The sequence below is a fragment of the Pristiophorus japonicus genome, chromosome 15, assembly GCF_044704955.1.
Source record: "Pristiophorus japonicus isolate sPriJap1 chromosome 15, sPriJap1.hap1, whole genome shotgun sequence".
Classification (NCBI taxonomy): Eukaryota; Metazoa; Chordata; class Chondrichthyes; family Pristiophoridae; genus Pristiophorus; species Pristiophorus japonicus.
Genome location: NC_091991.1, coordinates 63,322,635 through 63,338,504, shown reverse-complemented (window position 1 = coordinate 63,338,504; position 15,870 = coordinate 63,322,635). Strand labels below are relative to the sequence as shown.

Below are 15,870 nucleotides of genomic sequence, written 5' to 3'. Positions count from 1 at the left end.
GGAAGTGAACATTTATTTAAATACAAGGCTCAATATGGATACTATAGTAACAAAAAATGCAATGCATTTTGATAATCACTGAACTGAAAGGGAGTTGAGGCAAAGCAGTTCTAAATGCTTTAAACCTATAAGTCTGTTATCACTTGGAAGTAGCCTGCATGTACATTAAAGATGCTATTGGAGTCTACACTAGAGTGTCCATCAACAATAATCCTTCTATAGACTATTTAGCCCCATTTTCAGCTGTGTATCAGGGTCAGCTCTGGTTGACATCACACCTCTCAAGTTTTCAATTGCTTTTAATGAAACAAATTGATTGAGTATTCCAGTTGGCCCCTTAAAAGTAAAATATTTGTGAACAACTACATTTGTTGCTGCTTGATGATATTTTATTTTTGGTGGCAGTGACAGACATGACAAAGAATTTGAAAGGAGGCAATGGATCCTGATTAGCATTCCAAAGACAAGGGGCCCAATTTTCCCCAGTGATTTGTGCCGCTTTTTTTGGCCCAAGTTAAAAAATACAAGTTTCTCCAATCAATGTGTGCCAGCGTAACTCAGTTAGTTATGATTTTTTTAAGGTTAGTTTTTTTTTGTGTCATGGGGATGTAACCTGCCACCCGCGCCAATTCTGGCCAGTTAAGCAAGTTTGGTCAGCTCCGATTTACTCCAATTCTTCTTAGGACGGCATATGTGGCCTTTGCAGAAACATCATCTGGTGAATTAAGAAAATCGGCACAGGTAGGTAAATCAATGCAGCAGATGCCTGGACAGTAGCAGCAGAGAGGTGAGAGAGAATGGGAGAGAGGGGGGCGGGGGGGTGGTGGTAGAAAGAGAAGCCTCTCGGGCATAGTTAGATGCAGGGACCGGGAGGGAAGAGGCCATTTGGCCTGGGATAGGTGCGGGGACCGGGAGGCCATTCAGCCAGGGATAGGTGCCGGGACCGGCATCAGGAGGCCATTCGGCCAGGGATAGGAGTGGGGGGGGGGGGGAAGAGATAGACTTTTGTCATTATGCTTTAATAATTAAATGGAGGTAAGTTGCTGCAATGTTTAATGTGCTTGTGCAGGTTGCTGTGAGCTGGCTGTATGTTTCACTTTCGAGTCTCAGCCGCATTGTGTCCCTGGTTACCGTGGCAACCCGATCTTTTTGGCACATATCTTGGGCTCCACCCCCAAAGCTAAACGACAGGCTAGGCAGCGCCAAAATGAAGAATTCAAAACAGGGAAACTTGGATGATTTTTTTTTTGGCATACTTGGGCCCCAAAAAAAACAGGCGCAACTCTTCAAGTACGCCAAAAAACAGTTTTGGGAAAATTGAGCCCAAGGACTTATGTCACAACTAATTCCAAGTAAAACAAAAGCAATAGTCCTCCTCTTTCAGCAATATTTTAAACTCAACAGCGGAATCAAGAGATGGACTTTCTGATAAGTTTATTGCTAGTCAGAAGATCCTTCTTCAATGTAATATTTCCAAGTATTTCCTGGGAAACACTCTAGATTAGATTCTAACAATCGTGCATCAATTACAAAATGTATTGTTTCACTATATGTCCTCATCACACATCAACTCAACATCCTGGTTAATGTCCATCATGAACCAGAAATATATATAACTCCTTCCATTTTTATTGTCAATCTCAAAATGAACCCTCAATCAGATTATTTCCCATCACTCCCACAATTGCCTTGCTTTATTCTAAATCACAGGCAATGTAATTCTGCACAAGGCAGTCAAAACCAGACTGTACGGACACGGCACACCCAGTCAAGCTGTGTAAATGAATAAAATGAACTACATACAGATGGAATTAATCACTATTTCCATATGGGTTGTGGACAGAAACAGGAATAAAGAAGTTATCTTTGGTAACATTAGTGTTCCTAGTTTGAAACAAAGCTGTGATTTTTAATTATATACAATTGTACATAAGTGCAAAGATTTCCCCCAGTATTGTTTCTTTTTATAACTAGGCTTTCCTCTCTGCTCTAGATTAGACAGTTAAAACAGTTTGTCTATAGATCCAGTTCATTCATATTGTTCCTTACACCATCGCTCTTGGCATTTGTATATGTTTTTCTTCCCATTATTTTCTCTCTTTTCTCCTACCATACATAAAACTCTGCAGCCATAAAAGGCAGATGGGCAGCATGCACCAATCTACTTACAAAACTACTTGCTAATAAATGGGCAAGAGTGGTCTTCTTGATCTCATCCTCGGTTGTAATCGCCCTCTTTTCTTTTTAAAAAGAAAAAGCTCCCTCTGGACTTTTTCCCTCCCAGAGAGAGAGAGAGAGAGACTGGAAACAAACAAGGCAGCAAACTCGGGTTCCAATTCCTCCATGGGCATAGTACATTGCACCTCCAAGTACCATTACCCAGAAAATGATTTGTCATATTTTGTAAAAGAATGGGAAACTAGGAATTTACAGTGCAGACAAAATTTCTATCTAAACTGCAAGCCTAGCAAGATCTAATTGGAACAGAAAGGTAACAATTCTTATTCTTTTTCCCTTTCTGCAATGTGGATAGTGGTACCGTGACCATAACATAAGCACTGTTTACACAGGATACTTTTTTTAAATCATCCCATAATATGAGATCTTTAGTTCTGGTTTATTAATCTCTATATAAAAAGTGTAAACAGCAGCTCAGCTCAATACCGAAGTTGCAGGAACTCTCCAATCAGACAACATTGCCTGAAAAAGGCACGCTTATTTTGCACCATACATGTCAGTGTGCAAATTTTACTCAAAACCATCACTGCACAAGCACAGTGTAGATGCTGTTCTTTTCATTCAGATTCCAAATTAACACATACAAGTGCTTGAGGCATCCTGGTGTAAAACAGGATTAGATTACAGATATCTTTTGAGGCTAATGGGCCAAAAATTGCAGGACAGAATGTGAATATCCCCTTTCTTATCCTTGAAGAACAAAGCATCACATCACAAAACTGTCAGCCTCAAAAGCTTTTCCACTATTACAGCAATAAAGTTATAGGCATAAAAAGCACACCTGCAACAAGACCAAGACATCCAAACACCAGGTGGGTATTTGCTTCTCTCAAGCAGTAGTATATTTACACCCATCAGTAATACCGAGTGAGAATATGGAGACAAACCGTCATGTTAATCATCTCACTGACAAATTCATGTTGGTATTGTCAGTGCACAAATATGAACAGTAAGAACTATGTTAATGCCTCTGACTATTTTTTTTTAATATAAATAGTTCAATTTTAAAATTTTATATACTAGTGGCAAGATTTCTTTTTATTTTCAAACCCAATGATGAGTTTGTCTTTTAAAATGGTATTTTGCTCCCATTTCTTCCCTCTTTGCACCGCGCACTACAAAAAGTCATAATTACTCCCAGGCCTCACCCATGTCACTTCCAAACCACTAAGATATATCGGAGAGCAGGGTAGGATAACTTCCCCACCGAGTTGCCAGCCATCCTTATGGGAAAGCAGTTGTCTCTGTTATGTAATACCCCACAACAGCACAGGTGAGATCAGAAGCTCAGATCACAGGCCACAAACCTACAACGCACCACCATGTTGAAACACACATTTGCTCTCCTATGTGCTATGCTACTGCATTGGCTGCGAGTCTCACTCTAACAAAAAGTACGCAAGTGTTAATTACCTTCCATGAGACTGGTTCTTGTCACATTGTATGCAGGCATTTCTGAGACATCGGAAGCACTCAGCAGTGAGCCGCAAACAAGATTCAAGTTGTCCATTCCTGTTACTGTCAGCATTCTCAGTGAACACCTCTATCTCAGCCAACAGTCTTGTTAGGATGTGTACAAAACTTTCAAATACAGATTGTGTTGCCTCCGCCCTTAAAAAAAAGAAAAAATTAAAAGTCAAGTCACATAATATGTATTGGAAAATAACTGAAATACAGTGCACAATGAGCAAACAATTGTTCTCTGTTCAAATGTATCCCAGTGTCTAATCCTGTACACATGCAATACACAAATGTACACCTCGATGAGCTTCTAGACACGGGCAGTTATCCTAAGCACTAACATTCACTCAAGTCTGGTAATATAGGTCACGTAAAAATCTCAAGTGTCAAATCCTGCACAAACATATCATGGCAGGAGAGCTTACAGCGGAGTTCAGGACCAGCTGGTGCTGGCACTCATAGGTGTACAGCAACATAGGAAAGTACAGTCCGTAAGGCCAAGCTTGAATTTGTCACAATCACCCATTCCCCCGTAAATGTGTCCACACTGCCTGTCTTCACAGGCACTCCATTCCACACATTCACCGCCCTCTACATTAAGCAGTGCAATCTAAATTATCTGTGCACCTTTCCATTTCTAAGCTTGAGTTCGTGTCCCCTTCACTGTTGTAGATTTTGTGGCAAACACAAATTCTTACTTCAAAAGGTACGGTATAAATACAATAATATATCACAAGGTGCTTCACAAATAGGTGCAAGCTGGAAGGAAAAGATAGGAGCGGTGATAGCAAGTTAAGTGGGGTTTTAAGAGATGAAGAGGCAGAGAGGTTTAGTTGGAAGTTCCAAAGAGCAGAACCAAGGCAACTGAATGCCCCACCACCTATGGGGAAGAGAGAAGAAGGGAAGCACAGAAAGCAGAGGACATCAAAGGAACAGAACGTTCAGGAGGGGATATAGGACTAGAGGAGACTGCAAAAATGTGATGCAAGGCCATGGATTTTAAGTGTGATATATTGAGGACTTGGAGCCAGTGTGAGTTAGAGAGGACAGAGGTTGATGGGTGAACAGGACAGGATACATGCAGCAGAGTTCTGGACAAGTTGGAGAATAGGAAGTCAGAAGGCCGGCAAGGAGAGCACTGGAGTAATCAAGTCTAGCTGCACCGAAGGAATGAACAAAAGTCTCAGTGGTGAAAGACCAAGTTGGGGCAGAGTCAGGCAGTGCTGCAGAGGTGGAAGGAATCAGTCTTGGTAATGGAAAGGATGTGAGGTTTAAAACTCAGCTCAGGGTCAAACAGAACACATGACAAAAGGCACAATTCAGCCCAATGTGTGGCCTAGGAGAGGGATGGATTGAGTGGCGAGGAAGTACAGAGTCTGTGACGGAGGCCAAAAACGATGGCTTTAGTTTTCTTGACATTAAGTTGTGACTCATTCAGGAATTCCCTGTTGAATAGGGCATATTTCAATAAGATCCCCTTGGAGCTTCAGAGTAAACAATCTCAAGGTCTTCGATCTCTCCTCATAGCTCAGATGCCTTAAGCTTACTAAGTTAGGTTGCCCTTTTCTACACCGGCTCCAACAGCTGGATATCCATGTTGTAGTCCAGCAACCAGAATTAGGCACGGTATTCGAGATGTGGACACTCAATGCCTTATACAGACTCATCAGCACCTCCTGGGATTTGTGCTCCAATCCTTTGTTTATGCATCTAAGATCCGGTTGGCTTTCCTTACTGCTGCTGCACAATGTCCACCAAGCTATCCACCAATACCCACAGATTTCATTTAGTTTCTATTCCCACTAATTCCATTCCCTAGTTCAGTTTAGTTTATATTTCCAATAATTCCATTCCTTAGTCAAGTTACTTGCCATTTGTCCACACTAAACATAATTTGCCATTTATTACCCTACCCAGAACCTTTTATATTTACTTTGCCTGCTTCATATTCCTTGAACACCCCATACTTAATTTGGTGTCATCTGCAAACGACAGCTTTCTGTCTCCAGCTCCAAATCATTTATATGCACTAAACAGCAATGGCATCCCACCACAAATGGCATACATCTCCTGTACAAATGTCAGACAAGGCCAACGTGATCTGTGAAATTCTACAGGTTATATGAGCCAGTGTTGGCTCCTCTCCATTGTCAAGTGCAAATAGAACTTTGAACAATACAAGCAGAGCTTGTTAAATTCAGATTTTGTGTTCGAGAAGTGATGAAATTCACTGCTTGATAATAAATCCAAATTTACAAGACTTAAGAATTTGTTTCCATTTGTACCATTGACATAGGTAGCAATATTGGCGAGGCAGAGTCCAATTCCAAATAGAATGGCCTTACTTTGACAGCTCACCACCACCTACTCAAGGGCAACTTAGGATGGACAATAAATGCTGCCTTGCCAGCAGCACCTATCTCCCGTGAATGAATAAATGTTTAAAAAACTATTGTTCAGTTTGAGCTGCAAGAAAGCAAGCCAGCTTCATCATACTGTCACATTAATAAAATCACTGCTGCAGCCAACATTGCATTCAAAATCTGTTATTTCTCAGCATCCCACAGAAAACCCTTAAGCATAGTCAATGATTTCTTATTAAAATGTACATGCCCTACAGATGCAGTGTAAATCTACACCTACTCCATTTTCCAAAGAGATCTACCATATTAACATATATATATGCCACCTCTTCATATGGGTTGCATTCCATATTTTGAACCTTCCCTCAGGAATAATTCTCATTGGCTTGTATGTAGACCACACTCCCAACTTAAAATGACTGTCACCCTACACCAGGTTTTTAAAAAATTACAGCAAATTGTAAATTAAAATTATATTCAGGTCAGAAATATCAACTGACAGGAAGTAAAGCATAAAAGTAGCTCAAAATACACTTTTACTATATTGTGAAACATAAAAATTGAACTGTGAAAAACAATGCACAGTAAGACAAGCATTTAGATCGGGTTTGCAAATAAAATGTAGAAATCTTAAGGTCTTGTCTTTCAGATCTCCCTAAGGCCACAGCAAAATATTTTTTATTTTATGAAATTGGAAAGCTTAAAATTTAGATGTACAGCATCTTAATGCCAAGCCCCATTTTAAAAGAGCCCAAATCAGGCAGAAAGAAGGTTTGGCAAAATAAATCAAGTCTTAAGACACAGATTTCATCACATCCCTGTGTAACGTGGGTGAACTTTAGTTGAAGGAAGGCATCTGTGTCAGTTTTCATTTCTAAGCAGTTGCAGGAACTGGGTTCACCAGCAAAACTCCCAGCTGGGTATCTGACACAATCAAGAGTATCCAATAGGTTTGTTTCACTTATGGATGTGTTATTTTAAATTGTATTTAAAATATAAACATTATTTTTCCAATATATTTCACATTATTTAATGAGTATGGTTAAACATGCAAATATGGCTTAAAAATAAAAGGAAATGTCTTAATTATTTTATTAGAAACAAAAGCAGCAAAGTTGCAATTCATCCATTACTTGTGCTGACTTTTGATTGTGTTCAAAGCAAAAGTTTAAAGACATGTATAAAGCACGGTTTTGCTTAAAAAACTGAAATCGTTCAGAATTTACCCATTAAATACAACATAGGGACTAAATTAGAACTCGAAGTAATGTGTGAAGAACAGGTGTGTGTTTCAAGGCAGCAACACATCTCAAGATTTGGATGACAACAGCTTCACATTCATGGTTTGATACAATCAGAACACCAAAACAGATTGCTTGTAATACATTCTAACCTACAAACAGCCTATAAATTAAGGGAAGAACTGTGACACCATCTGAAATTTCTTTGATCTGAATAAGATTAAAGGATCAACAACTGACTCTCCACTGAAATCAAGATACTACCCTGTTAGCATAAGCCACTATCCCAATACTATAGAACATGACTTTCCTGAAGGAAAGATTTCAAGTCAATTTAATAAAAGAACATGGCAAACTGGATGCTAAACCAAGGCCCTTTTTGTCCTGTTATGTGGATATAAAAGATCCTATGGCATTATTCAAAGTGCAACTGGGGAATTCTTCAACCAGCATTACTAAAAAGATTCTCTGGTCATTATGTCATTGCTGTTTGTGACATTGACAGTAACTGAAAAGTAGGTTGCCTATGTGCTCTCTTAGCTAGGCATATGATGTGAATTGGGAAGCCATAGAAAGGGAGTAAATAATACTTCAAAATAATCCCTCCACGCTCACTGGAAATTTGAAGGACATACTTGACAAGAAACTATCATAGGTGCTGTCTAACCAAAGTGAAACTTACGCAATTTTAAATGGGAATCTTGCCTGAGATGAAGTTTGGAGAATACAAGCTGTAGTTCGTTTTTGAATTTCTTTTAAAAAAAGCAAAGAAATTCACAAATCCTCACATGTTGATGGAAACAGTTCACTACTTCAACTCAGAAAAACCTATTCATATATGCTGGTGACATTCTGCAAACTGCACTTGCTCAGAATGTATGTGGTTGGTAACTCTTCATCTGTTCGGAGGAAAATATCCAGGCAAAACGTAAACTTTTGATACAGGCTGAGCCTTGATGTATAAATTTTAATGGAGGAAAACTTTATTAGAAGGTACAAAACACAACTCAATGGGTAAATATAATTAAGTTATTCTAAAAACATGAATTTCCTTTGATGCCACAGGGGAAAAAAGTGGATTAAAGGACTTGGAAATTATTTTTTCGCAAAAATAACATGATTGTTTTGCCTTCTCTCTTATTTGTACATTTTCCAGACTCATTCAGAATTGGTTAACGCAAGTGCTTCATAGTTTCTCACTGTTCGATTTCTAGCTAGTTTCCTCACATCAGATTCATACATTCCCCATTTCTTCAGTTCCGATTTGCTACCATTTAACTTTGAGCCAATCAAGAGAGAAGCAAGAGTGGCAGAAGGCTAAAGAGGTATTTACAAAAAGCACATGCTAAATGCAAGACTTAGAGAAAAAGTGGCTCTCCTGTGGCAAATCCTCACACAAGTCTGTGAATAGGATGTGGAAGAAGTGAAGGGGTAGATTGGTAAGGGAAGGATCAGAAGTATATGTGGGGAGGGGAAGCAAAATGATTTAAAGTGGAGTCAGATTGTTTTTAGAATTTAAATATAGATAATAGTTAAATTTATTTTTAAGTAGGTAGGTGGTGTTGATATGTAACCTAACCTCTAATTAACCTAAATATTAATTTCAAGAATCCAAAGAAATTACATTTTGTAACCTTAAAAAGAACACACAACTAGTGTATTAAATGGTATACGTTCCTGTTCTTATAAAATACCACAGGAATGCATGTTTATGAAAAAAAAATCCAAATGTTTATTCCATTTTGCAAGACAAAGAGTTATTAGTTATTTGCAGTAACTTAAGATATCATGAATCTGCTGCTTCTCTCTATGTAAACACGTCAGGTTCCACATCTGCGCTGACAACTTTACCTCACCACCACCACCATCATCTCCTTCGATCCACCCCCACTGCCTCTGATTTGTCACGTGGATTCTCCGAGATCTAGTATTGGATGAGCAGAAATTTACACCAATTAAATATTGGGAAGAACCAAAGCCATCGTCTTGGGTCCCTGCCATGAACTCCGTTCCCGAGGCACTGACTCTGTCCTATTCCTTGGCCACTGTCTGAGACTAAACCGGACTGCAACTTTGCCATCCGATCTGACCGCGAGCTGAGCTTTTGACCACATATCCTCGCCATCAACAAGACCCCTTTCTTCCATCTGCTCCCCTGTCTCAGCTCATCTGCAAATGAAACCCTCATTCATGCCATTGTATAAATGTACATCTGTCTTTCTTTTACCTCTAGACTCAACTACTCCAATACTATCCTCTGTAAACTTGAGCTCATCCAAAACTCTGCTGTCCATACCTTAACTTGCGCCAAGTCCCATTCATCCATCAACCATGCTTACTAACCCACATTAATTCCCGGTCTGGCCACGCCTCAGTTTTAAAATTCTCATCCTTGTTTGCAACTCCCTCCATGGCCTCGCTCCCTCCCTATCTCTGTAAGCTCCTCCAGCCCTACAACCTTTCAAGTTTGCTGCGCTCTTCCAATTCTGGCCTTTTGCACACAACTGATTTTCTTCGCTCCATCATTGGTCGCCGTGCCTTCAGCTGCCTATGCGCTAAGCTCTAGAATTTCCATTGCCTCTTTACCTCCTTCAAATTTCCAACTTTGACCAAGCTTTTGGTCATCTGTCCTAATATCTCTTCGATGCTCGGCATCAAGTTTTGTTTGATAATCGCTCCAGTCAAGCACCTTGGGACATTTTACTGGAGCTATATAAATGCCAGTTGTTGTTGTAATACATGTTGTAAATGCCCCTGAAGAAAGAGACTTAAGACTTATTTTAATCAGAGAAACGTCAAATATATATATTGAAATCATAATTAATTCGTTTTCCAACAATTCCTTTAAACTTTATTATATCAATACTCGACTGCATTTCAAGCAAAAAATACATTTAACTGATGGACAACTCTGAAAGGTTTTTTTTAAAGCCATATAGTGTCAAACAAGGAGAATTAAGGGCGACTTAACCCCCATTTAAAGAGTCGGCAGTCTTTAAATCTTTGGGCAGAAAACAAACTTTATTTTGTCACAACACGATGACTTCTGCGATGTAATTTCAACACGAACAATGCCATCCAGACAAGTCCAAGTTTTTCCAGCACTTTTCTTTCAAGTATTCGCCCCTTTGAATGTATAATATAGACAAGGGAGGCGAGCATCATCACAGATGACAACTTTCCACCGAAAGACAAAGCTTCACATTCGGAAAGTTGTATTAATAACAATCCTCATAAACGTCACTTAATTTAGGGAGACACCTGCGTTTTATCTGAAGCCTGAGCACAGAATCAGTTTCCCTTGGATTTCAGTTTAACCACGCACTGACGCACCTATTCTGCTGGTCTCGGAACGCGATGGTCAAACTCTGGATCGATGTCATGGCAACCAGCACAATGTCCCCTTTCTGGCTGCTTCGGATTAACTCATTTAGCCGAGCTGTTAACTCAGGCACCGACTCACTGGGCGCCGCCATCTTGCATTCGGGCGCAGCTGCGTCACTGGCGTCCTTACGCAAAGCAGCGCGCAGCGACGTATGCGCCCATTGGACGGCGGCGCTGAGCGGCAGTGTTTGAAGCACTGCTGGGAGCTCAGGCTTAACGTCCCAGTGCCAACCATCCGCACAACTGTATATTCAAACCCGCTCCCCACAACACTATTAAACTCTGAATAAAGGGAGTACGAGTGTCATCATCATAGTCAGTCCCTCGGAATCAAGGAAGACTTGCTTCCACTCTTAGCATGAGTTCGTAGGTGGCACTGCAGACCAATACGAGAACCACAGTCTCTGTCACAGGTGGGACAGATAGCCATTGAGGGAAAGGGTGGGCAGGGAGCCTGGTTTGCCGCATGCTCCTTCTGCTGCCTGTGCTTGATTTCTGCATGCTCTCGGCGACGATACTCGAGGAGCTCCGCCCTTCCGAATGCACTTCCTCCACTTAGGGCGGTCTATGGCTAAGGGATGCAGAACAAAGGGCCACCTCCAGCGAATGTGTAAATGAAATAGGACTCACCGTGTTGATGAAGAATCTGCAGAAGGCCATGAATCCAACGCGGACTATGAAGAGACGGTCAGAGAGGCAGCTCAGCCCCACGATGAGGTGCACAGAATGTTTACCTGCATCACAGAATGTTCCCTGTTTGAGAATGGAAGTTGAGATAAATGGCGCTCCAGTCTTCATGGAGGTGGACAAGGGGGCGGGCAAGTCAGTAATGAATCAAGAAGCCTTTGAGAGGCTATGGGACAATCAAACTGAACGACCCAAGTTGGTCCCAGTTGAAGCAAAGCTACACCAATGAACCCATCCCAGTCATTGGTAGTACAAATGTTAAGGTACTCTATGATGGCACGGTGCACAAGTTATCACTGTGGATTATTGCAGGTGATGGACCCAAGGTGGATGGAGAAGATCCATTGGAGCTGGGAAGATTTCATCCCTCCAGCGATCGACATCCCCCATGCTCAGAGGCAAAGCAAGCCCCCACCTGAGGTTGGATCCGGCACCAGAGAGCAGACCAGCACAGCACCCGAGGCACAGACCGCTGAGCACGACTGCGCGGCGATGATCCAGCTGAGATGACCCGAATGCACCTTCCAGGCTCCAGTGGCAGCACAAGAAATAGTGCTGTCATGTATCCAGACATGTTTACTGCTTGTACTATTACATATGATGTACCACCAGAGGGCTGCATCGAAAAGATGGACGGGAGTTCGGAGGAGAGGCCTATAAAAGGCCCATCAGTCAGTCGGGGAGCGACAGCGTCGAGGAGAGGCACGGGAGTTCGGAGGGGAGGCAGCTGGTGCAGCTGCAGCGGGGAGAGAAAGGCAAAAAAGAAGCAGCCAAGGGGGTAAGTGATTGGCTGCTGATTGGTAAGTAGTTTTTCTTTTTCCTTCGATATCAGTAAGTAACCTTTAGCATTGTTGTTGCCAATTTAAGGGTTAAGTCATGGCAGGACAGCTCGCACACGTGTTATGCTCCTCCTATACTATGTGGGAAGTCAGAGACGCTTCCGGTGTCCTTGACGACTATGTGTGCAGGAAGTGCATCTGCCTGCAGCTCCTGACGGACCGCATTGCGGTCCTGGAGCTGCGGGTGGACGAATTCTGGAGCATCCACGATGCTGAGAATGATGTGAATAGCACATTTAGTGAGTTGGTCTTACCGCAGGAAAAGGGCACACAGCCTGATAGGGAATGGATGACCAACAGGAAGAGCAGTGGAAGGAAGGTAGTGTAGGGGTCCCCTGCGGTCATCCCCCTGCAAAACAGATACACCGCTTTGGGTATTGAGGGGGATGACTCATCAGGGGAGGGCAGCAGCAGCCAGGTTCATGGCACCGTGGGTGGCTCTGCTGCACAGAAGGGCAGGAAAAAGAGTGGGAGAGCTATAGTGATAGGGGATTCAATTGTAAGGGGAATAGATAGACGTTTCTGCGGCTGCAACCGACACTCCAGGATGGTATGTTGCCTTCCTGGTGCAAGGGTTAGGATGTCTCGGAGTGGGTGCAGGGCATTCTGAAAAGGGAGGGTGAACAGCCAGTTGTCGTGGTGCATATAGGTACCAATGATATAGGTAAAAAACGGGATGAGGTCCGACAAGACGAATTTAGGGAGCTAGGAGCTAAATTTTAAAAAGTAGGACATTAGCTTGGATGATGTGGAATCGGTATGGGTGGAGCTACAGAATACCAAGGGGCAGAAAACGCTAGTGGGAGTTGTGTACAGACCACCAAACAGTAGTAGTGGTTGGGGACAGCATCAAACAAGAAATTAGAGATGCATGCAATAATAGCAGTTATCATGGGTGACTTTAATCATGGGTGATTGGGCTAACGAAACTGGTAGCAATGCGGTGGAGGAGGATTTCCTGGAGTGCATTCGGGATGGTTTTCTAGACCAATATGTCGAGGAACCAACTAGGGAGCTGGCCATCCTAGACTGGGTGATGTGTAATGAGAAAGGACTAATTAGCAATCTTGTTGTGGGTGGCCCCTTGGGGAAGAGTGACCATAACATGGTAGACTTCTTTATTAAGATGAAGAGTGACACAGTTAATTTGGAAACTAGGGTCCTGAACTTAAGGAAAGCTAACTTCGATGGTTTGAGGCGTGATTTGGCTAGAATAGACTGGCAAATGATACTTGAACAGTTGACGGTGGAAAGGGAATGGCAAACATTTAAAGATCACATGGATGAACTACAACAATTGTACATCCCTGTCTGGAGTAAAAATAAAACAAGGAAGGTGGCTCAACCATAGCTAACAAGGGAAATTAAGGATAGTGTTAAATCCAAGGAAGAGGCATATAAATTGGCCAGAAAAAGCAACAAACCTGAGGACTGGGAGTAATTTAGAATTCAGCAGAAGAGGACAAAGAGTTTAATTAAGAGGGGGAAAATAGAGTACGAGAAGAAGCTTGCAGAGAACATAAAAACTGACTGCAAAAGCTTCTATAGATATGTGAAGAGAAAAAGATTAGTGAAGACAAACATAGGTCCCTTGCAGTCAGATTCAGGTGAATTTATAAAGGGGAACAAAGAAATGGCAGACCAATTGAACAAATACTTTGGTTCTGTCTTCACGAAGGAAGACATAAATAACCTTCCGGAAGTACGAGGGGACCGAGGGTCTAATGAGAAGGAGGAACTGAAGGATATCCTTATTAGGTGGGAAATTGTGTTAGGGAAATTGATGGAATTGAAGGCCGATAAATCCCCGGGGGCTGATAGTCTGCATCTCACAGTACTTAAGGAAGTGGCCCTAGAAATAGTGGATGCATTGGTGATCATTTTCCAACAGTCTATCGACTCTGGATCAGTTCCGATGAACTGGAGGGTAGCTAATGTAACACCACTTTTTAAAAAGGGAGGGAGAGAGAAAGCGTGTAATTATAGACCATTTTGCCTGACATCAGTAGTGGAGAAAATATTGGAATCAAATATTAAGGATGAAATAGCAGTACATTTGGAAAGCAGTGACAGGATCCGTCCAAGTCAGCATGGATTTATGAAGGGGAAATCATGCTTGACAAATCTTCTGGAATTTTTTGAGGATGTAACTAGTAGAGTGGACAAGGGAGAACCAGTGGATGTGGTATATTTGGACTTTCAAAAGGCTTTTGACAAGTCCCACACAAGAGATTGGTGTGCAAAATCAAAGCACATGGTATTGGGGGTAATATACTGACGTGGATAGGGAACTGGTTGGCAGACAGGAAGCAGAGAGTCAGGAAAAACGGGCCTTTTTCAGAATGGCAGGCAGTGATTATTGAAGTGCCGCAGGGCTCAGTGCTGGGACCCCAGCTCTTTACAAAATACATCAATGATTTGGATGAAAAAATTGAGTGTAATATCTCCAAGTTTGCAGATGACACTAAACTGGGTGGCGGTGTGAGCTGTGAGGGGGACACTAGGAGGCTGCAGGGTGACTTGGACAGGTTAGGTGAGTGTGCAAATGCATGGCAGATGCAGTATAATGTGGATAAATGTGAGGTTATCCACTTTGGGGGCAAAAACGCTAATATGTCCTTATTATACAGTATAAATGCATACGAGGCCCATACTTGAGAGAAGGTCACTCTGTGACCAGTAACCTTTATTAGCCAGCACTGAAGTGATGAAGGTGGGTGGAGCTTCCCCTTTTATACCTGAAAGTCCAGGTTAGGAGTGTCTCCCACAGGTTCACCACCTAGTGGTCAATGTTCTCACGGTGTACAACTTAGGTCAGTTTATACATGGGTTACAATGACAGTTGAATACATGACAAACGTGAATACAGAATATTATCTGAATGGCGGCAGATTAGGAAAAGGGGAGGTGCAACAAGACCTAGGTGTCATGGTTCATCAGTCATTGAAAGTTGGCATACAGGTACAGCAGGCGGTGAAGAAGGCAAATGGTATGTTGGCCTTCATAGCTAGGGGATTTGAGTATAGGAGCTGGGAGGTCTTACTGCAGTTGTACAGGGCCTTGGTGAGACCTCACCTGGAATATTGTGTTCAATTTTGGTCTCCTAATCTGAGGAAGGACGTTCTTGCTATTGAGGGAGTGCAGCAAAGGTTCACCAGACTGATTCCCGGGATGGCAGGACTGACAAATGAGGAGAGACTGGATCAACTGGGCCTTTATACACTGGCGTTTAGAAGGATGAGAGGAGATCTCATAGAAACATATAAGATTCTGACGGGACGGGACAGCTTAGATGCGGGTAGAATGTTCCCGATGTTGGGGAAGTCCAGAACCAGGAGACACAGTCTTAGGATAAGGGGTAGGCCATTTAGGACTGAGATGAGGAGAAACTTCTTCACAGAGTTGTTAACCTATGGAATTCCCTGCCGCAGAGAGTTGTTGATGCCAGTTCATTGGATATATTCAAGAGGGAGTTAGATATGGCCCTTACGGCTAAGGGGATCAAGGGGTATGGAGAGAAAGCAGGAAAGGGGTACTGAGGGAATGATCAGCCATGATCTTATTGAATGGTGGTGCAGGCTTGAAGGGCCGAATGGCCTACTCCTGCACCTATTTTCTATGTTTCTATGGCACAACTATGGGAAACTTGTACACCAG

At 42.2% G+C, this 15,870-nt stretch overlaps 1 protein-coding gene across 1 annotated transcript in view; it reads right to left on the bottom strand.

Annotated features, from left to right (window-relative positions):
• The window catches only part of atxn10 (ataxin 10), a 321,911-nt gene extending 311,132 nt beyond the window's left edge, over positions 1-10,779 (bottom strand). Inside the window, exons 1-2 of the mRNA XM_070900534.1 lie at positions 10,637-10,779; positions 3,652-3,849 (exon numbers count right to left, since the gene is read on the bottom strand). Of these exons, the coding sequence (XP_070756635.1) occupies positions 3,652-3,849; positions 10,637-10,779 (341 nt within the window). The remainder of the gene's footprint in view (positions 1-3,651; positions 3,850-10,636) is intronic.
• Positions 10,780-15,870: the final 5,091 nt, after the last annotated feature.